Consider the following 25,845-nt stretch of genomic DNA (forward strand, 5'->3'; position numbering starts at 1 on the left):
CAGTCTTTGATACCCCGATAAACGGCCAAGGCCCCCGGAAACGGAGGAACAGCAGTTCGCGAGGACGGGGAGTCGCTGCAAACCCACCATGATCGACAGCTGCCGAACAAAGAACCAGGCACCACCGGATCGGGCAAGGCGCTAGTGAGGGAGCGGAAAAAAGAGCCGGGAGGATCGAGGAATGTTTTTTGTTTCTGGAATGTGGGTCACGACGGGTTCGGGAACAGACCCTGGATGAGACGTGCGGGAGGCATGTTGCGACTCATGGTGTTCCTGATCATTCAGTCGTTGTTGTGAGTAGTAGTTTCCAAGGAACAACCATGGTGTGTTGAAGTAGAAGTAATAGTAGAAGCAAAAGGAGGAGGAAACGTGAGAAATGACGTCACGTGCCGATCACAGAACGAGTCTCGTCTTATCGGTTATTCTCGTCTTTGTTTTCCCATTATTGACCAACACCGGCCACATGAGATCATGAGGGCGGCCGTACTCGCCGCCCGTTTGTGCTTGAAACACAAAAGTCTCCCCCTGCTCCGTCGATTTCCTCAACAGTCAATATCACGACGTCTCAGCACATCATGGGCGCAGACTCCGAAACTCCCCCGGAGGGGAACCCTGCTCGTCGGGTTGGTGATGGGGGCTCTGAGTCCGACCGCCTTCCTCAAGTTGGCCGAAGACACGAAGGACAATGAGAAGACCGGGGAGATGCAGATGCTCGAGGTCTCGCGCGCAGAGATCCGGAAGACAGTCCCGGCCGACGCGTACGGCCTCTCCAAGTTCTGTCACTCGGTGTATGTCTTCTGGTATTACTATATCTATGATCCAATTGCGACGGGCGTCCGGTTTCTGCATCTGGCCGTCATTTTCATTCCTGTCGTCGTGACGGTGCCCGCAATATGGCTGGGCCGCAGGGTTCGAACCAAAAATGGAGCGCGCACGGGAACAATTTGGTGGTATAAGTTCCTGGTCAACGCAATGGAGCGTGCAGGGCCTGCATTTATCAAGGTGAGCAGTAACGTCATTTCCACGAGTAAGCTCTCGATCATCAGTAGCGACTAACGATTGTTGAATAGCTTGGACAATGGGCTGCATCGCGGACGGACATCTTTTCTCCTGAAATGTGTACTATCATGTCATCACTCCATTCACATGCCCCCGCACATTCTCTGCATGAAACCAAACGCACCATCCGAAAGGCCTTCAACGGCCTTCCCTTTGAAGACATATTCGAGGAGTTCCAAGAAGAACCCCTCGGGGTTGGGGCTATTGCCCAAGTATACAAAGCGAAGCTCAAGCCAAATCTGGCTGCAACCAATGACCACGAACTTGGGGAAGAGCCCGAGACGCTGAGCTCAAGGGTTCGCAAGAATGTCGACGTGTTGGTGAAGAGTACACCGCAGCGAGTGCCGTCGTCCTACGTGGCGGTCAAAGTGCTCCATCCCAAAGTCGAGCGGTTAATTCGCCGAGATCTGCGAATCATGTCGTTCTTTGCGTCGCTCATCAATACTATCCCCACGATGCATTGGCTGTCTTTCCCCGATGAGGTCCAGCAATTCGGCGAGATGATGAAATTACAACTGGATCTTCGCATCGAAGCGACAAACCTAGTCATGTTCCGCCAGAAATTCAGGTCTCGTACGACAGCCTGGTTCCCCTACCCCTACCTGGAGTACACGACGCGGGAGGTCCTTGTGGAGGAGTTTGCGCAAGGTATCCCTCTAGCCACCTTCCTGGAAATCGGAGGCGGTGTCTATCAGCACGAGATTGCTAACGAGGGTTTGGATGCCTTCTTGCATATGCTGTTGATCGACAACTTTGTTCACGCAGATTTGCACCCGGGCAACATCATGGTTCGATTCTATAAGCCTAGTGAACTCGATCTGTCGCTCCGCAAGCATTCGCGTGCCACAGATGCCCCGACTCGAGCGGAGGTGGATGTGACCGAAGCAGTCCTGGCACGATTACGACCGCATACAGACAACGTCAAGCACTGGGAAGCCGCCCTCGCCCAGCTCAATGATGAAGGCTATCGCCCACAATTGATCTTCATCGACACCGGTCTCGTAACTGAGCTGAACGATAAGAACCGCCGGAATTTCTTGAGCCTATTCCGCGCCATCGCTGAATTCGATGGCTATAGAGCCGGCGAGCTTATGTGCGAGAGATCTCGCACACCCGAAGAGGTCATCGACCCGGATATCTTCGCCTTGAAGATGCAACACCTCGTCTTGAGTATCAAGTCCCGGACATTTGCGTTGGGGAATATCAAGATCGGCGACGTCCTTAGTGAAGTGTTGACCATGGTTCGCGATCATCATGTCCGATTCGAGGGCGATTTTGTCAACGTCGTCATTTCCTGTCTCTTGTTGGAAGGCATTGGACGCAGCCTTGACCCGAACCTAGATCTCTTCAAGAGTGCGCTTCCTATACTCCGACAACTGGGTTCTGGTGGCACATTCTTGCAGACTGTTCGCTCGGGCGACACTTCCATGCTCCGGGTTTGGGTGGGCTTGGAAGCTCGCGGGTTACTGCAGGCCAGTATCGAGAGCGTCGAGCAGTGTGTCAAGTATGACCAGTTGTCTCCGAACATATAAATGTCTCCACTATGTGTCGTGACGCTTTGAGCCATTTACTGCTATTCATCAAGGTGGCTGCGTGATCATCTTCTTTTCTGTTTGTACGATACATTCTACTTTTTCTTGTCAGTATACAAATCAGACGTATATGGTTAGATCTGAAGATTAGGTCAAATTCAAATAATCCAAGCACTGAAAGAAGCAACTAGAAAAGAGAATACACAAACTGTCTGATTGTACACATGCCTCGTGGTCAAAGGAGATAAATATAAGACACAAAGAAGCAACAAAATATTAACATCCCACATACACATAAAGTCCCTCGGTAAAACGCCGCGCAATGGTAGTTGAGATATACAGAAATAGAGTGGAGAAGTGATCAGTAGAAGTGTGAAATCACTGTTGTTCCCGGACCGCAGCACCGCTGGCCCTCCACCAGACATCACCTCCCCACCTCATCAGCCGTTCGACGGCAGCTGTAGGCGAGTCGATGGCTGGTCGGATGTCGAGATAGAAGACCGGCTCGCCCGTTGGCTCAGGAGGTCCAGAGTAATAGTCGATCACATAGCGAACTTCCTTCGGGCCAGAGGGTGTCATGCGCTGGACGAACCAGTCGTGTCGGTCAAATGGTGGCTCGGTGCTGCAAAGAAAGATAAATGTTAGCGTGCGCTTCAAAATGCGCGTTGGAGAGTAAAACTCACTCAAACTTAGCCGGGTACACCCAGCCCATCGTCTGCAGAATGCGCGCCTTGGGGGTCAACTCGTGCGGCCGACCCTGAAATCTGATCAGGCGCGGTTCGGTGGCTTGATCCACCGTGCCCATCATCTCAGCCTTGGCCAGCTCAGCACTCAAGTTCTCCTCGCCTCGTCGGCACTTCTCCCAACCCTCTTTGAGACCCTTGGCGAAAACGCGCTCCCAGCTGATAATCTCGTTCCATGCACCCTCATTCAGGAAGTTGTGCACCGCAACCATGGACTCCACTGCATCCTGCGGAGTGTCGGTGTAGCCCTTGCGCAGCATTGCATTGTACATCTGCTGCGGGGACGGGTACTCCCAGTTGCCCTCGGAGTCGCCGCGAGGAATGGTGGACAGCTCACGCTCAACGGGAAGATCCACTGTTTGGTTCGGTGCGCGTTCCTGCGAAATTGAGGCGAACATGTAGTTCAAAGGGTTCAGTTTGGATAATGTAGATGCCGGCTTCTCCGGGGCGGATGTCGGAGGCTGCGGCGGCGCGGATGCGGATCGCGATTGCGGAGGCGTGTAGAAGGGCGAGTCTGGGCTCATTGGGCAACTGCTAGGAATTTGCGCTAGGGGCGGTGCAGATGCTGGCGTACGCGATTCGTGCATTGGACATCCCGGCTGTTGATAATGGTTAGTTTGCGACGGTTCGGACGATGATAGAAAGAAACTGACCGGAGGGGAGGCCGCGGATGATGCTAGAGAATTCGGCGCAGCAGGCGCCTTTGGCTGAGGATCTGCCCAAAACCAACCCATGGTGAAGATGTGATGATGCAAAAAAAAAAGTCCAGCGGATAAAAGACTGGAGAAAATCACTCGGATGACATAATGTCCACGTGACGCAGAAACTATTTGAAGGATACAAAGCAAGCAATCATGAACTGTAGAGGACATCAATGATCATTACTACTCATTATTCATTCATCAATTAAATTTTACTTGTGTACAGGATATGAGTTATTTACATGCCAGGTTTTACGCATTCTCCGTTTTGGAAAACACCAGGCCGGCCATAGCCTCGTCCCAGATGGATTTCCAGCCTGACCCTTGCGAGGTCGGTCCATCCGTGCTGGGAATGAAGAAATAATCAGCTAAGACCTCGGAGGCTTGCTCCCAAGTATGCCAGCCGCAGATCATAGCGGTTCGTGCCAATATATCTACAAACCAGGGCCTTTCGACCTGAGCTAGAGAGCCCTGAGCCCCGATGAATAACGCCCAAGCAAAGAGCCCAAAGTTTTCTTTAGGTAAGCGGGCCACAAGCGGCAGCTTGCAATTGTTCACTGCTGCTTTGAGATGTTTTGTAAGGGCTCGACCCAGCCCTGACTGTGAAGGGGAGTAGATCAGAAATTGGTTGAGAAAACAGATCGACGCCACGCGGGTGACGGCCTCGATCGGGTGAAGCTCCAGTTCTGGGCTGAGCAAGAGCTCGTCTGGGCTTTGTCCTTCTGTATAGATATAACTTAGTAGTTGGTGCTCGGTTTCGTAGTTGAGCACCCGGAAGAAATCGTGGTCAACATGGACCACGGTCGGGGTAGATCGGCAAGCCTCGCTGAAAAGGATGATATTACGGACGACATGCAGTATTCGTAGGAGGGGAGCACTCAACAGAGTGTTGGAGAAGAAGCCAGATCCTAACCGATTGAGGGGCGATGACGCCGCCGGCCTGACCCGCTGTTGGATTTCTTCGGGGACGGGTTCTGCATCCCAAGTCAAGGGGAAAATGGGCTTGGTCATCAGGCCCGAGGCAGATTTAACGTCGGTACTACATCCATCAGCTACACTGACACAAAACTGAGGGGGAGACACCTACGTGAGGATGGCAGACAACATTGATGATGCGCGAATGCTGTCATGCAAGATTCCGCCACGCAGCTCCACCATGCGCTTGAGACCAGTGAGGTGGATTCGAGCTTCGTCGAACAGGCCAACGATCAACTAGCATAGATTAGCAACTTGACCGTGCGTGTTCAAAGAAAACCCCTACCGAGCCCGTGAGGAGATTGACGATAGTATCGAATGCCTCGTCGCTGAGTGCCTTGGCGGGATCGCGCACTTTGACATTCATTTCTCGGATAGATTTGACCTTCATGATACAATAATCGGGATCTTTTAAAATCAGGCCCTTTTTCTCTTCCGATCCCATAGAGTCTGACCGGTAGCTGTTTAGCGTGGCTCGATGGGCGGCACACATGCTCATCAAGCTGAAGAAGCTGCCAGGATCGGAGAATGAGGACCGGACCATTAGCTCTACTTCCGGGTTCTCGGGATTCACGTCTGCATTGGGAAAGGTGATTGGAACGAAGACATTTTTCCCTTCAGCCCGAGGTTAGTCATTGTCTCACAAGAAAAAAAGCAATTAGTGCATGGCTGGCTCCCAAGAAGTCACAGCAGCAGTCATAAATAAATACAACTTACAGTAGAACACCAATGTTTCCACCATGGCAGGAAATTCACTGGCACCAGGTAGCACCGAAAAAGGATCACTAAACCAGGAGGTAGGTAAAGACTTCGGATTTGGGGAAGAATGATATGGGACATCGTGGCCTGCACTCCACTTGATCGGGCGCCCTCGACGGTGCTTGGACCTAGCATTGCCATCTTCAGGTTCGACGGTATACGACGAGACAGAGGACTGGGAGGCAGCTCTTAGGACGAGGGTCTGCTCCCCCGAATCTTGGTCCTCGAGTGTGGTCGGAGCCACACCAGATTGACCAGCGTGGCTCTCGCGCCGCGAGACTCGTTTTGTGCCTGCGAGCCTCTCCCGGCGGCGCACATCGCGCATGACATGGGAGCGGATTTTCTTTCGAGCATTGGCATCCTTAATTCGTTTCGAGGTCAAGTCATCGTCGTGTCCGATAAAAGTGAACGACGGCCGATCCACAGACCCAGTGGGTTTGGAATTGGATTCTAGCCCTACCTTTTAGCACAAAAACCGTTGCGGCAGAACAAAGCGGCGGAACAGAACGAGTCATGAACCCCCACGAGGGCGTCATCCCGGGGAGCGTGAATAGTGAATATGGATTTGCCGCGACGTGCAACGCCATCGGCGAGGACAAGACAAAATGGCACGAGGGAGGAGTGGGGCATGGAGCACACTAGTGAAGGTGCGATAACGAGAGCACGAACCTGAATGGGAATGCCGAGAAGCGGCTGGGGACGAAGATGGGGGAGGATGACGATCCATGGGACCGAAGGGGAAAGGGTGCGGAGGAAGGAAGAGACCAATCGAGAATGGATATGCAGGAAGAGCCGGGGGAAGGCGAGATTAGAATATGTAGTTGGAAAGAAAGGCAGGAATGATTTGATGAATCTGGGGGAAGGTGAGTGGCGTGAGAGCTAGTTCGTTACCAGTGGGGGGAAATGTGAGCTGAGCACAAGCCCGATCGGGCGTTCCCTTAGTAGTCGGTCCTGACAGTAATAGTATGTTACACCCTAACCCGGTATGTAGGTCTAAATCCATGCGCCGTGATGCTTCAACGCTCAAAACTATTGCTCCTCCCCTGCTCAACTTAACCCTGCACATCCCTCACCAGCCGGCTCAGCAGCGCATACCCAAAGATGACCGCCAGCCCGATCCACACCCGGTTCCGTCGGGCCCACCCTTGCCCGGCCTCGCGCGCAACATGACCGCCTTCCATCACCGCCCCGAGTCCCGGCGCGCTGCCATTGGGACGCCGACGTAGGGCACTGGTCTCCGGCGAGCACTTGGTCGGCGCATTGGGGTCGGGGAGGATCTGCCCCGTGGCGGTGTCGATGCGATGCTCCTTCATCCACGTCCAGTTCTCCTGATCTAGCTCGGGCCACTCCGCGCGAAACTTCAATCCACCATCGCCTGCCTTGACGTTGTTGATCCCCTTGGCCGTTTTGGTAACGCCCGGTGTGGCACTGACGTGTGAGCCTCCTCCGGTCGAGTTCCACCACCGCGATCGGGCTGCCAGAACTCGCCGCTCTGCCTCGGACGCACTAACACTGCCGGTGGTCATCTCTTCGCTGGTCATGAAGGATAGAAGACCGATCAGGATTGTGGACACCTCCCATGCAGGATTGAAGGACTTTGGGTGGAAGTCACTGATGCTGAGGCATAGTCGCGTGGAGGGTTGGAACCGGCCACTGGGGGTGTGCATGCGGATTGCGGGCGGGGCGAAAGGGTACTCAGGGGGAAACATCAGTGTGCCCCAGTATTGTCCATTCTCATAGGGAGTGCCAGGAGGGCCGGTGAGAATATAGTGCCACCTATGACACGGGCAGTCAGGTTAGTGTATTCAAACCTGCTGGACGTCCGAGATACTCACTCGAGAATATTCGTCTCTGATGGATGGGCAATAATAAATGGAGGTGGGTTCTTTTGAATATTTTGGTATTCTCGCGTGAGCTGTCCAGGTTGTTATTCCTTCATTCATGTTCATGCGCATATCAGCCGGAAAACTCACCCGCTTAAAGGCCGCTTTAGTCGCCATTTTTGCGTGAGGTATGAATCAAGCAGGTGTAGAAACAGAAATAGCCACAAGAAATAAAAACAGAAAGAGGGAGGGGAGAAAAGGAGAGAAGTCGAAGAGGAAGAGGGATGATGAAGGTGAAGAAGAGCGGCGATGCGCCTGAGGCGATAAGAGGAAACAGGTCACGTGCCTCCCCATACAAGGACCCAAAGTTCTCCCGCTGGGGAGCTTTCTTGTTCTCGTCGCAGCCCACCATGTCTTCCCTCTCGGCCGAAGATGACGACGTAAGTGAGCACCGGATGTGGTCTGATATGGTCTTGTCTTGATTTGCCCATCACTCACCCATTGGTCATTTCTAGATCTTCGAACGCCTCCAGCAGCGCAAAGACCCCAAGGTGCTGGAGGAGCAGCAGCAGGCCGTGAACGAGCGCATGCAGGCCATTTACCAGAAGGCTCAAGCTCGTCTGTCGGAACTGGTACGTCCTGCATCTGTCTCGGTGTACTTCCGGAGCTGTCCCAGCTAATTATGAATGATCAATTGGATATTCAGATCGATCAAAACTCCACCTTGCCATGCACGATCAACTCGGTGCAAGTTCTAAATGCGCCTCATGTCCGCCACAGCTTCCTCGAGCGTATCTTCAATCCTCTCCTGAGCGCGAACCACTCCCGACCCTACACCTTGTCTGAGGCTTTGCGGGAGGTTTCGGCACGGGCAGATAAACTCGGAAGATTCGGTCAGTCTACAATTCGTTTAGTTCGATTTAGTCACTCACGCCTTGCCAGATCTTTTTCAGCAACCTATCTCGGTCTACTTGGACGAGTCAGCGCCGGATGGCCAAACCGGGCTCCGCAACATTGATGTGCTCCTCGCCGTTCGGGAGAAATCGCGAGTGCTACTGAAGACCGGTACAGACCTTGGAAACGCGGAAGGGTCGGCCTACGGAAATCTGTTGTGGCGCAATGTCTTCGGCGGCGCGGAAACATTGAACTTAAACGCCTCCCTGGGCACTCGAACGCGGTCTGCGTACCAAGCTACCTTTGAGACGCCGATCCTGAGCGACCCGGACTTCCGCCTGGAGATTGGCGGGATTGCCAGCTCAACCCAAAAGTCGTGGGCGAGCCACGAAGAGGTGCTCAAGGGCGGTTGGGGCAAACTTCGGTGGATGACCCAATCCGGGCATCGTCATGAGCTGGGCTACAATGGTTTCTGGAGACAACTTACCGGACTTGCCGAGAACGCCTCTCCCACCGTTCGGGCGGATGCTGGTGATAGCGTGAAGAGCAGCATCTTCCACAGTTGGGTGAACGATCGCCGGGATAACCCTCTACTGCCTTCACGGGGCTACTACGCCAAGGCGTTTAATGAGCTGGCTGGCTGGGGCCCTTTGAAGGGAGATGTATCTTTCTGGAAGTCGGAAGTGGAAACGCAAGGCGCCATTCCGATCCCAATTCCTTTCATTAAAGGCGACAGTGGCATCAGTCTTACTACTGGGTTCCGCGCTGGGCTGCTCTATCCTCTCGGCCTGGGCTCCAACTCTCACCCCCAGCTCTCCAGAGTTAACGATCGCTTCCTTCTTGGAGGACCGACGGATGTCCGGGGCTTCCGTCTATGTGGTCTCGGACCCCGTGAGGGCCCTGATTCCCTTGGCGGCGACGTGTACGCCGCTGGAAGCGCCAACCTGCTTTTCCCACTGCCCCGAGTGGGTGCCGAGAAGCCCATTCGCATGCAGGCCTTCCTAAACGGTGGACGGCTGCTGCCCCTCCGCACATCTCAGAAGAACAGTCCGACCAGCAGCGGCGAGGTGCAGGATGCGATGGTTTCTACTTTGTCTGAACTGCAGAACGGTCTGCCCAGCATCGCAGCGGGTGTTGGAATTGTGTATGCACACCCCGTGGCACGCTTCGAGCTGAACTTCTCCCTGCCACTGGTGCTACGTAAGGGCGAGGAGGGCCGCAAAGGGTTGCAGCTGGGGATCGGAATTAACTTCCTGTAGACGTGTATTGTAAGAAACGGGAGTTCACACAGCGAAATATACTTACTTCTTCACTTTGTTATGATTTTATACTTTGAATCATCCGTTCCTCAGCCGCGGCTTAGTCATCTTCCTATTGGCCAACTTGAAGCTCCCGAGTTAGTGTATATCATCAACTGTACACATCTCCCGACAAACACACACACCACTCCCCCAACCCAGGATTGTTTCATCCTAAACAAGCCGTGCCCGCGGCAATGGCCCAATACTATCCCCAACAACAAGGAGGCTACCCCCCCCAGTCCTCCGCACAGCAGAATCTCCAGTTCTTTCCCTCGTCCTACTCCTCCGTGTCCGGCCACACAACTCCCAACCAAGCATCCTACGGGGCTGGCGGCTTTGGAGGTGCGCCCAATCCCTCCTCGCAGGCTTACCCTGGTGCCGGTGCTGGCTATGGCGGCTTTGGAACCCCCGCTGCTGGCGTGAGTGGCCGCATGGGTGAGCAGGGCGGCTTGAGGACGGGTTGGTTGGCTGCTTTTGGCACAGAGGGGTATGAAGGTGAACCGCCGCTGTTGGAGGAACTGGGAGTTAATTTTGAGCACATCCGGACAAAGGTGAGTCGTTCCATCATTACAACTGGAGAGACACCGCATATGTGGAAGCCTGCCACTCAACCCAGCGGGTTTCGTCAACCCAATCCCTGAGTCTATACAGAAAAAGACAGACGGCTAACCCGTGATACAACTAGACCCTAACAGTGCTAAACCCCTTCGCCTCAATCGACAACCACCTAATGGACGACAGCGATCTCTACGGCGCCCTGCTCTACATCCTACTCTACGGCACCTTCCTTCTGCTCTCCGGCAAAGTGTTTTATGGATACATCTACGGAGTGGCCGTCTTCGGTACCGTCGCCCTTCACCTAATCCTGAGTCTGATGTCTCCTGCCCTTGACACAACCCCCAACCCCAACGCCGCCGACCCAGCAGCCAACTACAACCCGCACCACAAGCCGTCCATGTCCGGGCCCGTGGGCCACTTCTCTGCGACGTTGACGTTCCCTCGCTCGGCGAGTGTGCTGGGGTACTGTTTTTTGCCGCTTGTCCTGACGGCTCTTGTGGGCATTCTTATTCCTATGGATACCATGTTCGGATACCTTTTGACGACTGCTGCGGTTGGGTGGTGCACATATAGTTCATCCGGGATGTTCTGCGCCGTGGCGCGGATGAGTGGGATGAGAGGGCTTGTTGCGTATCCGCTTGCGCTGTTCTACGTTGTTTTTGGGATTATGGGCATCTTTTCTTCGCGCGGGACGGGGACGCTGGCCGCGAAGACGGGTGCTGCGTGACGGATGAAGTTAGGAAAAAATGGGCTCCGAGTGTAGATGGCTGGGTCTTGTGTGCGTTCGGATGAACTGGCTGCGATGTCTGCGTGCATCTAATCATGAATTTTTATGACCCGCGGTCTGTGTGAGATATCATTATGCATTATTCCATCTTCTCGTGAAGACTGTTCTATCTATCCTTTAGTCGTCCTCCATCAGGGGTGTATACCATCTTGATTTGTTTATGGCAAGCCCTCGCCCTGCGTGGGTGCCCATTTAGCCAGCCATTCTCGCGTTTTCTCCAGATCGCCTCCTGCAGCTTCAGCGCCGGCCACACACCACGCCAGACCATACGCCTTGCCGTCTGCTTTGCTTTCTGCTGCCAGCATTTCTGCCAGGATGCGGCGATGCTGGCCGATCTCATCTGTGCAGAAATATAGGGGCGCGGTGTTGGCCACGTCAGGCTGGGTGTTGATCGCATCGACAATGGGGCGCATCAGCTTCAATGTCTCTGCTGCGCTCATGGTACCCGAACTGGTACCAGATCTCTTCTGCTTCCCGTTCTTGCAATACTCGTTCTGGCACCAGGGTTTGCCACATCCAGTCATCATCTGTGAGAGATACCGTCGTTCGATGCGGCGGCGCAGCGCCTTGCCTTCTGGATCATAGGTGTCCACGTAGAGCGGTCCAAAGCATATATTGCATAGGCCAAGAGACTCATTTCCCGCGCTAGTCAGCGTCCGTCCGCAGTTCTGATTCAGACAGATGCGAGGCGCTGGCCGGGACAGACGTTCCAAGTCGTGATGGCGGAGATGGGTCTTCATATCCCGCAGACGAATGATCTTGTTGCACAGATGACACTCAGTTGTGCGGCCACCGTCGACCAGCTCATGTGGCGTAAGGCCCGAGAGCACAACCTCGGGGTCATATAGATCAGGGTCAGAGTCGCTCTTCTGTGGCACGAGCAGATGACAGAATTGACAAAGGATCAGCTTCCCCGGACACACAGTGGTTCGATGTTGTGCCAAAGATGGCAGTCCCTCCGTGCGAACACCGCAACTTGGACATGCATATTCCTCATGAAAGATGGCATCGTGTCTGCTCTTGCTGGTGGTATCGTTCCCATGGGCCGAATCATGGGCGCAGTGCCAATGATTTTGCCACTCGGGAGATCGTTTTTGAAAGACGTTGCTACACTGAGGGCAGCGCACATTGTTGCGGAGACAGAAGTTTTCATGCAGAACCAATGTCCGCTGCGGTACCCACTGCTGGCAGTTTTGACATTGTACATCACCAGGCTCGTGCGATTCGGCCTCGTGTTCTGTCTCTGCCTCGGCACGGGTAGAATCTGCTGTAATCCGGAGATTATACTGCACAGGTGGTTGTGGTTCTGAACCGGACATAGAATATGCATGGACCGATATATAGAGAGCCTCCGCTCCTTCGAGAGCGACGTTGGTTGGTTGAAGTCGGAGTCGCTTAGTCGACCGGGACGAGAAATCCCCCAGTACATGTTCGTCTGCTCTAGGTCGACTCTGTTGGTGCGAAGAAAGGGGGCTGATGAAAAGGTATGCGTCTGCTTCATCCAACGTCGTGAGTTCGATCTCAATCGTGTTCTGCCGAATCCAATCTCGAATCTCGTAGTCCACGTACTCCCCCGGCACGACTTGTGCTGTCACATTCTCTCCCAGGCTGAGCGTGCCACCTATCGAGCTGCCGCTCTGTGTGCCAGGAGCACGCGAGGCCTTCTCCAGGCGTTTTTGTAACGTTTCCCGCGCTTGCTCTTCCGTTAATGCCACTATATCAACCTCCAGGTCCGTATCCACAACACAGATTCCTTCGCCCTCGGGGTATACTTTGTCGACTAGAAACCGAAACGATTCATTTCGCGTCCCGGATACCGCCAGCAGCTCACCCACAGTCAATGTTGTGAAATTGTCCCGCAAGTAACGCTCGAGTAGAGCCTTCCAATCCTCGGGGTCGTACCCAGCTTCTAACGGACGGAGACGAACATAAGAACCTTTCGGCAGTTGCTTTGCATGCACCGTGACTGCAGGGCCTTGGGGAAGTTGGTCCACCGGCAACTCTGGGTCCATCATATCCTCTTCTCCCCGCGCTCCGCCATTCATATGTGAAAGTTCCGCGTCGTCAATCTCCAGCGCCTCCCGAAGCAGCGCGCTCATGACAACCTCATTCTCCTGCGCCGAGAACTCACGGATGCCCGCGTAGATGAAACGACCATTGCGGGGGTTGACAATGCGGAAGGTCAGCGGATGCGGAAGCTGCTGTTGGCGCTGCTCGAACTGTTGGCGCGCGCGAGACTCGGCGGCGAAGGTGTGTGGGTTAAATGGGTCGAAGGCGGCCGTGTGCGTCCGCGGATTTTGCGAGGCGACGGCGCTTACGGGAGCGGCGGCCAAGAGTTGTTCGAGGGCGGACTGTGGAAGGGTGATCTTATCACCGGGTAGCTTGGGAGCTCGCCACGGAGGAGCGACCGAGAGTTGGGAGGACCAGCGCAGGGACGTATCTTGTGTAGTGTCACTGGCCATCGTGATGGAAGAGAGTCAGAAGAGAAGAATGGTAGGAGGAAGAGGAGGGAGAGAGAGAAAGAGGTGTGTCTAGTCTACGGAAGGGAAGTCGAAGAGAAGCTGGTCGGACATTCTGGAACCGCATTATCAATCATCGCTATCTATGGAACTATAACAACGAACTATGCTAGAAATTACTGCGCATTCGGTGGCGACCACTGGTATTGCACCAGTCACACTATCCGATAATAATTGTTAGCATTACCCTTTAGATATAGTCGATTCTCATACCTGTGTGGCCGAGCACCCAGTGTTATGCTCAATACAGTAGTCGCCCTGGCAGCTCTGACAAGTATGCTGGCAGTCCAACTTGCACGCAGCGCACTGGATTATAATGATCAGCAAATCATCTCAATACTTGCAGTTCAATACTCACGGTCGGTCCGCATTCCCAGCAATCTTTGCTCACTCCGCGTTCGAGGTGCTAGCTCGAGTTAACATTTAGACTCATAACAAAGACTAGAATATTTACCTCTCTTTCCAGCGGAATCATCTCCCCATTGCGGTTCTGGACCGGTCGAACCGCTGTCTGATGAGGTGACAAGTTGACCCGGATGCGCTGCGGTGTGGGTAGACAGTTGGAACAGAACCATTTGTTGCACCGATGACACCAGCGGTCGGTGAGGCAGCCCGCGCACCGAGCGATGAGTACCGGATGCTCGCCATCAATCAGCTCTGGGCTCTGGGCCGCTGCAACGCTGGACAAGTGTAAGGGCAACGGACTGAGCAGAGGGAACTGCACATCCGGCGACTGGCCCCAGATGGCTGGCCCCTCGGGGGAACTGTGGCAACCATCGCATCCTCGAGGACCTAGGGCCACTGTGGCAATAGCAGGGCCCAACAGCGGCGCGTGGGGTGGATCTTCCGCGTCCGAGGAATAGAGGTCGATATTGTGTCGTGGACCGCGACAGAGCACGGCATCAAAAGCAATGATACCTTCGGCCTTCTGTAATGTCTGGGCCCATCCCTCTTCAAGGCTATGTTTGAAAAGCTTTCCTGACGATCGATACCACTCATTCTGTAGCTGTCGTGGTTTCTGTAGTGACTCGGAGCGCCTCTGTTCTTCCTGATCGGAGGAGCTGTCCGATGGAGTTTGGCTGGGACTCCGCGAGCCAACGCGATCTCCCCACCAATCTCGATATCGACGCCTGGCCGTTACCCGCGGCGGCGAAGGCATAGGCGAGAAGTAGTAGATGGCCTTGACTCGCGGGGTCCCTGCTGGACGGGTCGGCCGAACGGCATGCTGGATGACTTGCATGAGCTTGCGCTCGTTGAGATGCTGGCAATCCCGAATGGACAGAATATTGACGTTGAAGCGTTCGGTGCGGATTATATCAGCCACGAGGTCGGCGGGCACAGGCAAGCCGTCCAGGATCAGCGTCCGCACATCCTGTAGTATAGATCTCTTCTCGAGGCTGGCAAAAATCCGTCTCAACGGGGCCGAGTATACCTCGTCCTCTGTCTGCCACTCGTCCTGCGACGCCGGTAACTGGGCACCCTGGCAGCGGGTGAGATCGAGGTGCCGGAATATATATGGAGTATGGGTGAGCACGTTCTGCAGCCGCCGCGAGGTCGACGCCAGGGTTATCAGAGACGGCACGGACAAGTAAGGGGCGGTCCGGTCGAGAATCAGGCTATTCGATAGGACATCTTCCAGTGTCGCGCGCCGGGGGACCGCGGGGATGGTCTCCAATTCGTGCACCACTGGCGCGAGGCCGAGTTCCTTCAGAGTTAGACGGCGAGAACCATAGAAATCAGGAGCGTGATCGAGGAGATCCTGGCGATAGGCGGCCCGGGCACTGGCGGCCATTTCATCGCGGAGGCGCAATTGAGTCACATTGGGGTGGACTTCCTGTAGAGTGGCGCGGGCCTTGACCAGTTCCGACTCGAGTAGGTCGATCGTCGAGTGAGAGTGGGATTGTACAACCGTTGACATGGTATGGGAGAGAGATGGTGGGAGCCTGCAGAGGAGAGAGGAATGGCCACCTTTCTTCTTTTTTTCCCCCTTCCAGTTTATTTATTGGATCTATAGCGAATTCGGAGCGGGGACTCCGGGGGACACAAAAAAGGTTCCAATGGAATGCAAGTTAGGTGGGGCAGGGGAACCGTCCGAGCCAGCAGTGGAGACCGATTCCGGGGATGACAAAACGAGCAAGCCGAGTCAGCAGTGGGTGTGTCGGTTGGTGGAACATCACGAGGCCGCGATCAGCAGTGGCAAGTTGCCCCGGTGGAGTGTCCAACACCAGTCCGGGCCAGACTATAGAGATGTTAGTGAATCAGAGCTCATCGTGATCATCACCTAACTCACCCCGAAGTATGTTTGTATATGGCACCCCTGTCATTCAACCGATCACCGCCAAGATAACATTACATAAATCACTAGTGTAAATAATAGGCTAAATTCTCAATGGGACCCGTTGCAGATCCTGGGGAGATGGCGGATGATCGCCCGGGCTAGGGAGGACATCGGATATATTGGTGAACTCCGAGAGACGCGGGTCCCCACATCAAATCTATGTGGACTTGAATCTGGACTCGGATCCGACTTGAGGTTCGCATGGCGGGTAGTGCCGCAGTCTACGCGTAGAGAATCCCGTTGCTGCGTAGAGATTCCTGTATTGGTTAGTCATTAGTGGTATAGGCTAGAGATTCCCCTGTTCAGGCGGGAAAAAGAAAGGGGTGACAAGGGAAATTGGGGACGCTGCGGAAGGTCCCCATTCTTTGCCTTGTGCCTTATTGGCATCGTCTTAGAGTGTGGCGTGTTATATCACCCCCGGGTTCTTTTCGCACAACCTTCTCTATGGGGACCGCCCCATGGAGTTGGCATACTCATCCTGAGGGGCGAGACGGAAGACCTAAAATTAGGCAGCTATCAGAGTTAGTACTCCGAGGTACAAGCCCTCGGGACACCTATGTGAAATCTGCGTGTAGAAATTTGGTCCATCTCTAGAGTTAGCGGTGAGAAATATCAAGAGGGAACACTATCAACATGTCATTAATGAATAGAAATATATAATCCCCTTCTAGCGTTGACCCTGTCATAACTTTCCAAAGGCCACAGTCCTAATACTTAGATATAAAGTAACGATCTCCTCGGCCCACAAAAATGCTGCGTTCAACAATCGGACCGCTTAGCATATCAGTTTGGGCAGATTAGTTGTATTTTGGCCCAGGGAGGTTCAGAATCCACTATCGCGGCCCCATTGCCCCGTCTCCCTATTGCCTTGTCCACTATATGAAAAATTGGATAGCGTAAAGTGGTTCTTTCGGAGCTTATGATTAAGCTAACTATGGCTCTTACAAAGTACAAGGATCTAGTTGGAGAATCTAGGTGTCCAAGCTAGTGCAGGTGTTTACTTGATTCTACCTGAACGCGTGCAAAATAAGTAGACTACCCGACATAGGGAAGAGGACATATATTCAAGGATTGTATACGATGGGATTGTGTAGAATCTGGGGGCTGAGATGCTTGTTGACATCATCTTACGATGTAAGGCAACTCGACCGAGTTGTTTCGTTATATTAGTCTATCCTCGCGAGCCTCTCGTGTAGTATAAAGAGCCTGAGAAATCCCCTGATCTGACTCACTCAAGGACCAATTCAGACTTTCTCCCTTTATTGTGCCAAGCCTTTCCAAAACCCTCCGAACCAGAATACTCTAAAGAAAAAGAGTAGGGTCGACAATATGAAATTCTTCACTACTATCTCTACAATGACGGTTGCTATGGTTGCTTGCGGTGGCGGCAGCCCAGGGAGTAAGTGATAGTTTTCACTTGGGGAAATGGCAATCAGTCACAATAGGCTAACTATAGTGGGGGATCAGGAGTGTCCCGGTGGATGCATCTCAAGTGGAGGATGTTGACCAGCCGGTGATCCTCACTGCGAATAATAAGAAAACTACATCCATGACACTATGGATTTGTGAAGGCATCACGAGGGTTTCAAAACAGCCTCCGATGCTCCTTGCAAATAGTACAAATAATGCTAGACAAATGGTTTTCTGCCTTGGTAGAGGTTTTTCCTATTCAATTAGGATTCCCTTTACCGCTAGGTGAATACGAAGGCTATCTTTGTTTCTTCGAATGAATTATTTCTCTACATTCCGCTCGCTATTTAGCTCTGCTCTGCCAGCTTCCTTCCTTGATTTTGGGCTTGAGTTAATGTTGGCAGAACTTGAAGATGCTTTTGTAGAGACTGCTTTCCTATTTGTTTATTTTGACGCACTAATATGAAGCTATATTAATTTGGTCGTTGCTGTCTCGAGATTGTCAACCAAAACCTTCTCAATCCTGAATCAAAAACATCCTGATTATCCTCAGTGTGTACAATGGTGTCTTATTGCCCTTTCAGGCGAGAAAATGTTAAGATGTATCTCTGTTTGCTTTGGTGTCCAACGCCCCCTACTTCCACAGCTTCGACACCGCGACCTCCTTGTCGTCGTGCTTGTTAAGGATCTTAGCTGTCGCCAGGTCAAAGTCTTCCTGTGTGACGTGCACCCGGCGCTCCCGCAGTGCGTACATGCCTGCCTCTGTGCAGACACCCTTCAGCTCAGCACCAGAGCACCCGTTCATCTTCTCCGCGATCTTGGTGAGGTTGATCCCCCGCGTCAGGTTCATGGACCGCGAGTGGATCCGCAGAATATCCGCACGAGCTTCGACCCTGCAGCCGGTCAGTATACGGTCATCACAAAAAGGGGAGACACTCACGAGGGTGGAGGGAACTCGATCTTCCGGTCAATCCGCCCTGGGCGCAGCAGAGCAGGATCCAGGATGTCCAGTCGATTCGTCGCCATAATGATCTTGATATTCTTGGTGGGTTCAAATCCATCCAGCTGGTTCAGCAACTCCAGCATCGTCCGTTGCACTTCCGAGTCACCAGAGCCAGCCGAATCTATCCGGCTTGACCCAATGCTGTCGATTTCGTCCATGAAGATAATGCTGGGGGCGTGCTCTCGAGCCATGACAAACAGCTCACGCACCATGCGGCTACCTTCACCAATATACTTCTGCACCAGTTCGGATCCGCTGACTCGGATAAACCGACAATCGGTGTGGTGCGCCACGGCTCGCGCCAGCAGAGTCTTTCCGGTACCGGGGGGCCGTAGAGCAAGACACCCTTCGGCTGCGCAATACCGAGTGACTCAAACAACTCCGGGTGCTTGAGGCCCAGTTCGATGACCTCCTTGATCTCCTTGATCTGCTGGTCCAACCCACCGATCATGTCATATGTGCTGTCCGGGACCTTCTCGACCATCATGAGCGAGACCAGTGGATCAACCGACGACGGCAGCATCTTCTCCAGCTTATACGAGTCCGAAAGGAGAGCGACACGTTTTCCGACGGTGAGTTTCCCAATGTCCACTCCATCTGCGATGTCCACCACTGTAAGAAAGACCCTAGCATTAGCTTCGACCCTTGCTTTTTCAAGTTCTTGCACGCACCGTATTTGCCTTCCGGGTGTACCTTCACCAAGACCTTCTTGGTACTCATCACTTTCACCACCTCACCCACGTAGGAGCCCGGCTGTTGCAGGAGCCCGAGCTCCTCCCGCAGGAGGCGTACTCGGGAGTTGTAGTCATTGCGTTGTGCTTCTAGTCGTCGTAGAACCGCTTGTCCTTGAATAATCTCGAGCTTCATACCCTCGATCTTGTTGCGGTAGTAATTGTCCAAAGCCATGATGGGCGGCTTGGGGAGGGAGATGACGCGCGAGCAGTGAAGGACTGTCTGGTGTTGCGGTTGTTGTCCACGGAGAGGGAGAGTAACAGGAGGGCCAGTAGCCTCAATACTCGCAGCAGATGGAGGAAGGTTGAGCGGGCGATTGGAGAAGGCGTGTGTGTGTATGTGTGGTTGGGATCAAGCTGAACCGGATGATGCTAGTTTGGAGCCAGATGAAGCTGTGGCCGATGACTAATGCGATTGATACCTCAGGCCAGCAATCGCAGCTGTTTAGACTTGACAAGCTCAGGTGATGTCAGTCATCTGGCGTGCTTCTTGCTCTTGCTCGTGCCTAGCCTTATTTTCTCTCAGCTGACAGGATGACCTGATACATTCCTTCCTTCGTTCCCATTTTCCCCATTGTTATTGTGGTGGTGGTGCTCGAGCCCCGATGCAACTTGCTTCCCCCTCCCTCAACCAATCGAGAAAGTACAAGGATTCAAGAGCTTTCCATCGCGTTCATTCTTCCTTTTGTTTTTGTGTTGAAGAGGCCCATGGAAAGACACAATGGCGGGCGATAATGATAACAACGACTCACCCGAGTCGTCGCGTGGACCGTCGGGGCCTTCGGGCATCGAGAGCTCTCAGTCGGACTCGTATCTTCCGCCTCGATCCACTGGTCCACCACGAAGGAGCTACGGTAGGGACTGCTCTGACTAGTGAAGGCTTCTTGCCGGGAGTAATATGCGCTAACGCACAGTTGCACAGGCACTCTCGATCCGTTTGACACGCCCAACCCGGACCCTCGAGCGGAGGAGGGCCCAGGCGAAAGCTCCAGTCGTGTTGTTCGCCCTCAGTCCCCATCAGATAAAGCAAGGAAGCCCCCAGTTTCGCGTCGTATGTCTTCGAAGCGCCAGGTGCCCCATAAAGGTCAGGAGTTCTCGACAGATGATGATGTGAAGGAGGTCGAGGAGGACATCGCCTTGCAGCACGGTACAACCACTCAACCCTCTCCACGAATACGTCCCATGCGCCAGCAGAGTTCCACCCTGAGGCGCCGACCCAGTGCCCGACCCAGTCCGCTGGCGAGAGCGGACTCGGACAATTACAGCGAGGAGGAGACGAGCTTGCCGGACCCGGGCCTTGACATTCACGTCGAACCCCCATCTCGACAGTCAGACAACGAGAGCGAGCATGATAGTGAAGAGGAAGACCACGAGGACCACGAGACCGAGGATGAAGCAACGAGTGATGCCGAGAGCTTCACCCTCAAAGACCGCCAGCAAGCAATTAACGAGACCCATCCTTTTGGTATCCGGATCTGGAAGCCTGCCTTGTACAAGAAGAGTCGTTCCGTCGAAAAGACGGCGGAGGGCGACATTCACTCGTCTCCAGGGGGTCGGGTTAGTCCTATGCTCTTCCTGACCAATCTGCTGTGGTCCTTGTTTTTTGGCTGGTGGCTCGCATGTGCTGCACTACTGGCTGCAATTGTCTGTTTTATCTTCGCCTATTCATCCAGTGCCTTGGCCTACGGAAGGGTTTTCTGGGGCCTGTCGCGGTACCTGTTCTACCCATTCGGATCCTTTGTCTTGTTGGAGACCGACGAACACTACGCAGAAGAGGACGAGGGCGAGGGCCGCAGCATCAGCGAATATGAGCAATGGCAGAACGGTGATATAGAACATGGCCGCCTGTTTTTTGGGCCTCGTCGCCATCGATCCCTGGTAGGTCGACGTCGGGACAGCGTCGATTCAGCCGACGAACAGGACAGTCTTCTCGGTCGTCCCCAGCGTGGCCAACGCGACGACTTCCAGTTTGCTCCCTCGAAACGGCGTCTTTTTGGTCGGGGTGAATGGACGCTAGGCCGCGTGGTTTTTTTCATCTTTTTCTACTTCCTGGTGGGACCCCTGATGCTCATGGTGTCGCTTGTCTGCTGGCTGCTCGTTTTCTGGATCCCCATGGGCCGCGTCACAACTATCCTCGTCAGCCATCTTCGACGACATCCGCTGGCCCTGTCGTTCCATTCCGATACAACATATACAAGATTGAGCACGACCTCTTCATCTTCCATTCTCCTCTGTACCTATCGGGCAGCTGGAACCAGGTACTGGAAGTACACCATCGATGGCACGAATATCTTTTTGATTAACCTTCTCGGTGTCGTTCTGTTCGTGATCCTGGACTATTTCCTCTTGGACAAATTCATGGGTATCCACAACTGGCTCACGCACCCTGGCTTGATCTTCACCCTTGCCCTCTTTTCCATCATTCCTTTAGCATACTTTATTGGCCAAGCTGTCGCTTCAATCTCCGCCCAATCGTCGATGGGCTTGGGCGCTGCCATCAACGCTTTCTTCTCCACCGTCGTAGAGGTATACCTCTATTGCGTGGCCTTGACCGAAGGGAAAGCTCAGCTGGTCGAGGGCAGTATCATTGGCAGTATCTTCGCCGGTATTCTATTCCTGCCGGGCTTGTCCATGTGTTTCGGTGCCATTAAGCGTAAGACTCAGCGTTTCAATGTCAAATCAGCCGGCGTGACTTCGACCATGTTACTCTTTGCCGTCATTGCGGCTTTTGGTCCCACGCTCTTCTATCAAGTCTATGGAAGCGTAAGTGTCGTCATTATCATTTTGAACCACAGCTAACTGTCATGCAGCATGAATTGAACTGCCATTCGTGCACTGGACCAGTTGGATCTGGGGACCGCGACTGTCGTCGCTGTTACTTCCAGCAGACTGCGGCGATCTACGACCAGTTTTTCCTGAAAGCGGTGCAGCCGTACGCCTGGTTTTCCGCCGTGCTCCTGTTTTTGTCATATGTCATCGGTCTCTGGTTCACCCTTAGAACCCATGCTGCCCTTATTTGGGCCACGGAGGTTGAGGAGAAGAAGGCTGCTCAAGCTGCCCAGGCCGCTCGAGAATCTTTCCCCTATGAACCACGCCACTTCCTCTTTCCCAGCGGCCAACCGGAAGCCTCTGGTGGGGCAACCGGGCGTAAGGATTCCATCCGTGAATCGCAGCTGTACAAACGGATTCTGGGCCAATCGCTCAAGCATGTTGGCCTGGATGAGAACTGGGAACATGGAGGTGCTGGGACGTCAGATCAGAAAGGCGCAACGCCGCACCTAGTTCCACCAAGGTCTGCTGGCGAGCCTGCATCGAAACCTGGCCGTGGCAGGCTTACTGAAGATAACGAGTGCTTAGTGCGTCAAGTCACTGAAGTAGCCGCCACTGCGGCAGCCGTGGCAGCTCGTGATGCCGCTCGGACTCGCAAGCTTGCTGTCCAAAAACAGGCTGAGCGTGCTCCTGGTGAGCAAGTAAGAACACCGGGCGAGGAGCCGGATGATGCTGGTTTTATGGTCGATTCCACCCATGTTGCTACCGGCGGTGGGCACGATGCACCAAACTGGAGCAAAGCAAAGAGCGCCATCGTCCTCTTGGTGGCGACGGTGCTCTATGCTGTGATTGCTGAGATTCTTGTCAATACTGTCGACGTTGTCTTAGAGAGCGTGGACATTGACGAGAAATTCCTCGGCATCACTCTCTTTGCCCTGGTTCCTAACACCACAGAATTTCTGGTGCGTTATTCTGTTTCCTTTTGGTCTGCTTCACTGCTCACTCGTCATAGAATGCCATCTCATTTGCCATGAACGGCAACATCGCTCTATCCATGGAGATTGGTTCCGCCTACGCACTACAGGTCTGTCTGTTGCAAGTGCCAGCTCTGGTCTTGTTCAGTGCGCTGTATGCCCACTTCATTCAACCCTCCAATCTCATCAGCCACTCCTTCAAGTAAGCTCCCTGCTGGCTTCTACCAACCAGGATACTCAGTTAACTTTATCTAGTCTGATATTCCCCCAGTGGGACATGATCACCGTCATTCTGTGTGTCTTCCTGCTATCTAACGTCTACGGCGAAGGAAAAAGCAACTATTTTAAGGGCTCCATTCTCGTCCTGACTTATTTGGTTGTTGTGGTCGGCTTCTTCCTTTCCAGCTACAACACCATGGACAACATGGGCGTGGACCGCTTCGACACTCTGGCTTTGGGTAACAGTCAATCTCAGAAATTCTACACCGTCGGGCGGCCACAGGCTGGTGTGGCTTATTAGAGACCCCTCTTGCGGTGGCTTTACTAGGGCCTTCGAGGCTGATTACTATTCTCACCCTTCCCGACACAGCACATATCCTATCAGCATCACCTTTTGCATGGCGGAGTTACATATGCGTTGACTGTGTTGGTGTTTGCTAGCAGCGCGTGCCATTATTGGCTCTTGTTTTATTGCATCATACGTCTTTGTTTTCATGCTTTGATTGCCACATATGGTGTGACTCGGCCAAATTGATGAAAATGAAACGAGAACTTGTTCACTTTGGAACTATGTAAAATAATGGACAACTACGTAGCCTTCCACGCACCCACAGCTTCATCAACCATCTCCCGGTACTTCAGCTGCTTAAAACACTGCTCTAGGAAGACCTCGTACTTGGTCCGCAGCAGGGCCTTCTCTTTCTCGTCGTCCGTCGGCATTATCTTCTTACCGGGCTTGCTCATGCGGTCCATGATGTCCCACAGCTCCTCAGTCTTGCCCTGGGAGTCGGCGCTGGCGGCCTTGGCTCCCAGCATCGCTGCGCCGTGACACACAGCTGCGTGGATGTATCGTGGGATCACAACGGGCATGTCACAGGCCGATGCAATGAGTTTGACCAGGATATCATTCTGGCATTGTGAGCCCGACATGAAAACCGAGGTGATCTGGTGGCCGGCCTTGTTCATCGTCTCGATAATCTGCTTGGTTTGCAAAGCAATAAATTCCAGGGTCGCGTAGTAGTAGATGGCGAGACCCTCAACGGTCTTGTCGCTCGTCAGACCGAAGATGGATCCCGTCATGTTCGGATCCGCGATGGGCGACCGGTTGCCCCAGAGATCGCCGTAGAAGAAGAAGTGCCGGCCCAGGTACGACACACATGGGGCTTGCTGGTCGTGTGCCATCTCCTTGAGGTGCTCGTTTAGATACTCGTAAATGTTTGCGTGGTACGACTCGGCGATTGAGAGGGCTTGGTTGAACGCAGGGTGTGTTTCAATCACATGTTTGAGCAGCTCTCCGGTCGCCGACTGTCCACCTTCAGCCATCCAGAAGCCTGGCAGGATCGTGTCCCGGTACGGACCCCACACACCGTCCACGAAAACTGGGTCTGGAGACAGCGCCAGGTGACAGGTTGATGTGCCGGCCACAGCTGCCAGTCGGGAGAATGCTTGCGACTTGTCATTCTTGGCCGCCTCTGCACTGAGCTGGCCCGTACCCAGGTTGACCTTGGCGCCGACGGTCCCGATCCAGCCTGCATAGGCATCGATCACACCGCTGCCAATGGCAATCCCGGCAGGCAAACCGAGATCGGCCGCTGCCTTCTCGCACAGCGTGCCGACCAATTCACCCGCACTCAGATAGTCGCCGTTCTGTTTGGGATCAAAGTTAGTGGAACTGCTCTTGGCTATGAAAGGAAACCTCTCACCACCCCGTCGACTCCGCCCATGCGCTTGAAGTTTTCCTCTGTCAATTCTCCGAGTCCAATATCCTGCAGGAAGTCCTCCTGCCATCCCTTCACACTGCCATCAACACCGACCGGGACATATCCTTGCTTGCAAACCACACTGCAGAAGCTGCGCTTTTCGTTGCCGGTTGCGATGTGTGTCAGTGCATCCGCCAAATCGTAGAACTTGCACTTGTCGAACAGTTCCTTGGGCATATGATTCTTGAGCCACAGGACCTTGGGTATCTCCATCTCAATGGACATCTTGCCGCCGACATAGCGCAACAGGTTGTGGTTGGTCGCATTTATCTTGGCGGCCTCCTCAACCGGGCGGTGATCCAGCCAGAGAATGACATTGCGGTCCGAGTCAAAGGCCGGCCCCGTTACCGAGACAGGCTCGTCCGTGTCGGTGTGGAAAACCGACAGGGAGCAGGTGGCGTCGAATCCAATGCCGCGCACGGTGTCCGGGTTGATATTGTGCTGGCTAATGGCGCGCTGCACAGAAGTGCAGATGCACCGCCAAATGTCGGACGTGGATTGTTCCTAGACGGTGCGGTTAGCTCATGTTTGAAGTCCAAAGGAGACACTCCTACGTAGAAGCCGTGCTCTGGTTGCCAGAGGCCGATGTTCTCCGAAGCCAGGCCAACAATGTCGCCCTTGGAGTCGATGATACAGGCCCGGGCACTGCCGGTTCCTACATCAATGCCGATGTAATGGTCCAGATGCACTTCGAGGTCCTCACGCGGGTCGATCGAGGCCTGGCGGGAGCTCTGGCGCGAGGGGCGGCGGTACGGCAGCGAGGTCATGGTGGGATGTGGGGGTGGAACGGCAGCTCTAGTACTGGATAGTAGTCAACTAAAGTGATGATACAATCAAAGGTATCAGGCAGAGTCAGGAGGGTATGTATGTAGAGTAGCAGAAAGAATAATCATCACACTAGTAATCAGGTCACCAGGGGGAAAGAAAGAGGAAGTCTTCAGAATAAGAAGACCAACTGACGAAAGCGACCGGGCCATGACAGCAGGGATA

General features: G+C 53.7%; 11 protein-coding genes across 11 annotated transcripts; 4 read left to right on the forward strand and 7 right to left on the reverse strand.

Annotated features, from left to right (window-relative positions):
• Positions 1-471: 471 nt before the first annotated feature.
• N7510_010199 (ABC1 kinase family protein) lies at positions 472-2,591 on the forward strand (the record flags this gene model as incomplete). Its single annotated transcript, XM_056982124.1, has 2 exons — positions 472-1,002; positions 1,071-2,591. The coding sequence occupies 2 exons, from the start codon at positions 472-474 to the stop codon at positions 2,589-2,591; spliced, it is 2,052 nt and encodes a 683-aa protein (XP_056829960.1).
• A 378-nt stretch (positions 2,592-2,969) lies between these two features.
• Positions 2,970-4,068, reverse strand: N7510_010200 (holocytochrome c synthase CYC3; the record flags this gene model as incomplete). The annotated part of the gene is made up of 3 exons (XM_056982125.1): positions 2,970-3,213; positions 3,275-3,933; positions 3,988-4,068. The coding sequence occupies 3 exons, from the start codon at positions 4,066-4,068 to the stop codon at positions 2,970-2,972; spliced, it is 984 nt and encodes a 327-aa protein (XP_056829961.1).
• A 219-nt stretch (positions 4,069-4,287) lies between these two features.
• Positions 4,288-6,229, reverse strand: N7510_010201 (uncharacterized protein; the record flags this gene model as incomplete). The annotated part of the gene is made up of 4 exons (XM_056982126.1): positions 4,288-5,074; positions 5,123-5,247; positions 5,297-5,625; positions 5,728-6,229. Coding segments are annotated over 4 exons (1,743 nt in total), but the record flags the coding sequence as incomplete, so codon positions are not given.
• A 592-nt stretch (positions 6,230-6,821) lies between these two features.
• Positions 6,822-7,769, reverse strand: N7510_010202 (ubiquitin-conjugating enzyme E2; the record flags this gene model as incomplete). Its single annotated transcript, XM_056982127.1, has 3 exons — positions 6,822-7,545; positions 7,605-7,684; positions 7,743-7,769. 3 exons carry the CDS (start codon positions 7,767-7,769, stop codon positions 6,822-6,824), a joined length of 831 nt encoding a protein of 276 aa, XP_056829963.1.
• A 233-nt stretch (positions 7,770-8,002) lies between these two features.
• Positions 8,003-9,745, forward strand: sam50 (SAM complex subunit SAM50; the record flags this gene model as incomplete). Its single annotated transcript, XM_056982128.1, has 4 exons — positions 8,003-8,032; positions 8,108-8,224; positions 8,299-8,485; positions 8,535-9,745. The coding sequence occupies 4 exons, from the start codon at positions 8,003-8,005 to the stop codon at positions 9,743-9,745; spliced, it is 1,545 nt and encodes a 514-aa protein (XP_056829964.1).
• A 236-nt stretch (positions 9,746-9,981) lies between these two features.
• Positions 9,982-11,072, forward strand: N7510_010204 (transporter YIP1; the record flags this gene model as incomplete). Its single annotated transcript, XM_056982129.1, has 2 exons — positions 9,982-10,338; positions 10,473-11,072. 2 exons carry the CDS (start codon positions 9,982-9,984, stop codon positions 11,070-11,072), a joined length of 957 nt encoding a protein of 318 aa, XP_056829965.1.
• Positions 11,073-11,290: 218 nt separating this feature from the next.
• On the reverse strand, positions 11,291-13,594 carry N7510_010205 (putative ubiquitin fusion degradation protein (Ufd1); the record flags this gene model as incomplete). The annotated part of the gene is made up of 1 exon (XM_056982130.1): positions 11,291-13,594. The coding sequence occupies one exon, from the start codon at positions 13,592-13,594 to the stop codon at positions 11,291-11,293; it is 2,304 nt and encodes a 767-aa protein (XP_056829966.1).
• A 166-nt stretch (positions 13,595-13,760) lies between these two features.
• On the reverse strand, positions 13,761-15,569 carry N7510_010206 (uncharacterized protein; the record flags this gene model as incomplete). The annotated part of the gene is made up of 4 exons (XM_056982131.1): positions 13,761-13,811; positions 13,865-13,957; positions 13,992-14,057; positions 14,106-15,569. The coding sequence occupies 4 exons, from the start codon at positions 15,567-15,569 to the stop codon at positions 13,761-13,763; spliced, it is 1,674 nt and encodes a 557-aa protein (XP_056829967.1).
• Positions 15,570-18,033: 2,464 nt separating this feature from the next.
• N7510_010207 (proteasome regulatory particle base subunit RPT6) lies at positions 18,034-19,308 on the reverse strand (the record flags this gene model as incomplete). The annotated part of the gene is given in 4 exon segments (XM_056982132.1): positions 18,034-18,292; positions 18,340-18,713; positions 18,725-19,014; positions 19,074-19,308. 4 exon segments carry the CDS (start codon positions 19,306-19,308, stop codon positions 18,034-18,036), a joined length of 1,158 nt encoding a protein of 385 aa, XP_056829968.1.
• Positions 19,309-19,854: 546 nt separating this feature from the next.
• Positions 19,855-23,396, forward strand: N7510_010208 (calcium/hydrogen antiporter; the record flags this gene model as incomplete). The annotated part of the gene is made up of 5 exons (XM_056982133.1): positions 19,855-19,987; positions 20,056-21,896; positions 21,944-22,864; positions 22,915-23,078; positions 23,132-23,396. The coding sequence occupies 5 exons, from the start codon at positions 19,855-19,857 to the stop codon at positions 23,394-23,396; spliced, it is 3,324 nt and encodes a 1,107-aa protein (XP_056829969.1).
• A 287-nt stretch (positions 23,397-23,683) lies between these two features.
• N7510_010209 (FGGY-family carbohydrate kinase) lies at positions 23,684-25,622 on the reverse strand (the record flags this gene model as incomplete). Its single annotated transcript, XM_056982134.1, has 3 exons — positions 23,684-24,742; positions 24,799-25,359; positions 25,410-25,622. The coding sequence occupies 3 exons, from the start codon at positions 25,620-25,622 to the stop codon at positions 23,684-23,686; spliced, it is 1,833 nt and encodes a 610-aa protein (XP_056829970.1).
• Positions 25,623-25,845: the final 223 nt, after the last annotated feature.

Source organism: Penicillium lagena, assembly GCF_028827675.1.
Source record: "Penicillium lagena strain IBT 129212 chromosome Unknown utg000007l_segment0_segment0, whole genome shotgun sequence".
Taxonomy (NCBI): Eukaryota; Fungi; Ascomycota; class Eurotiomycetes; order Eurotiales; family Aspergillaceae; genus Penicillium; species Penicillium lagena.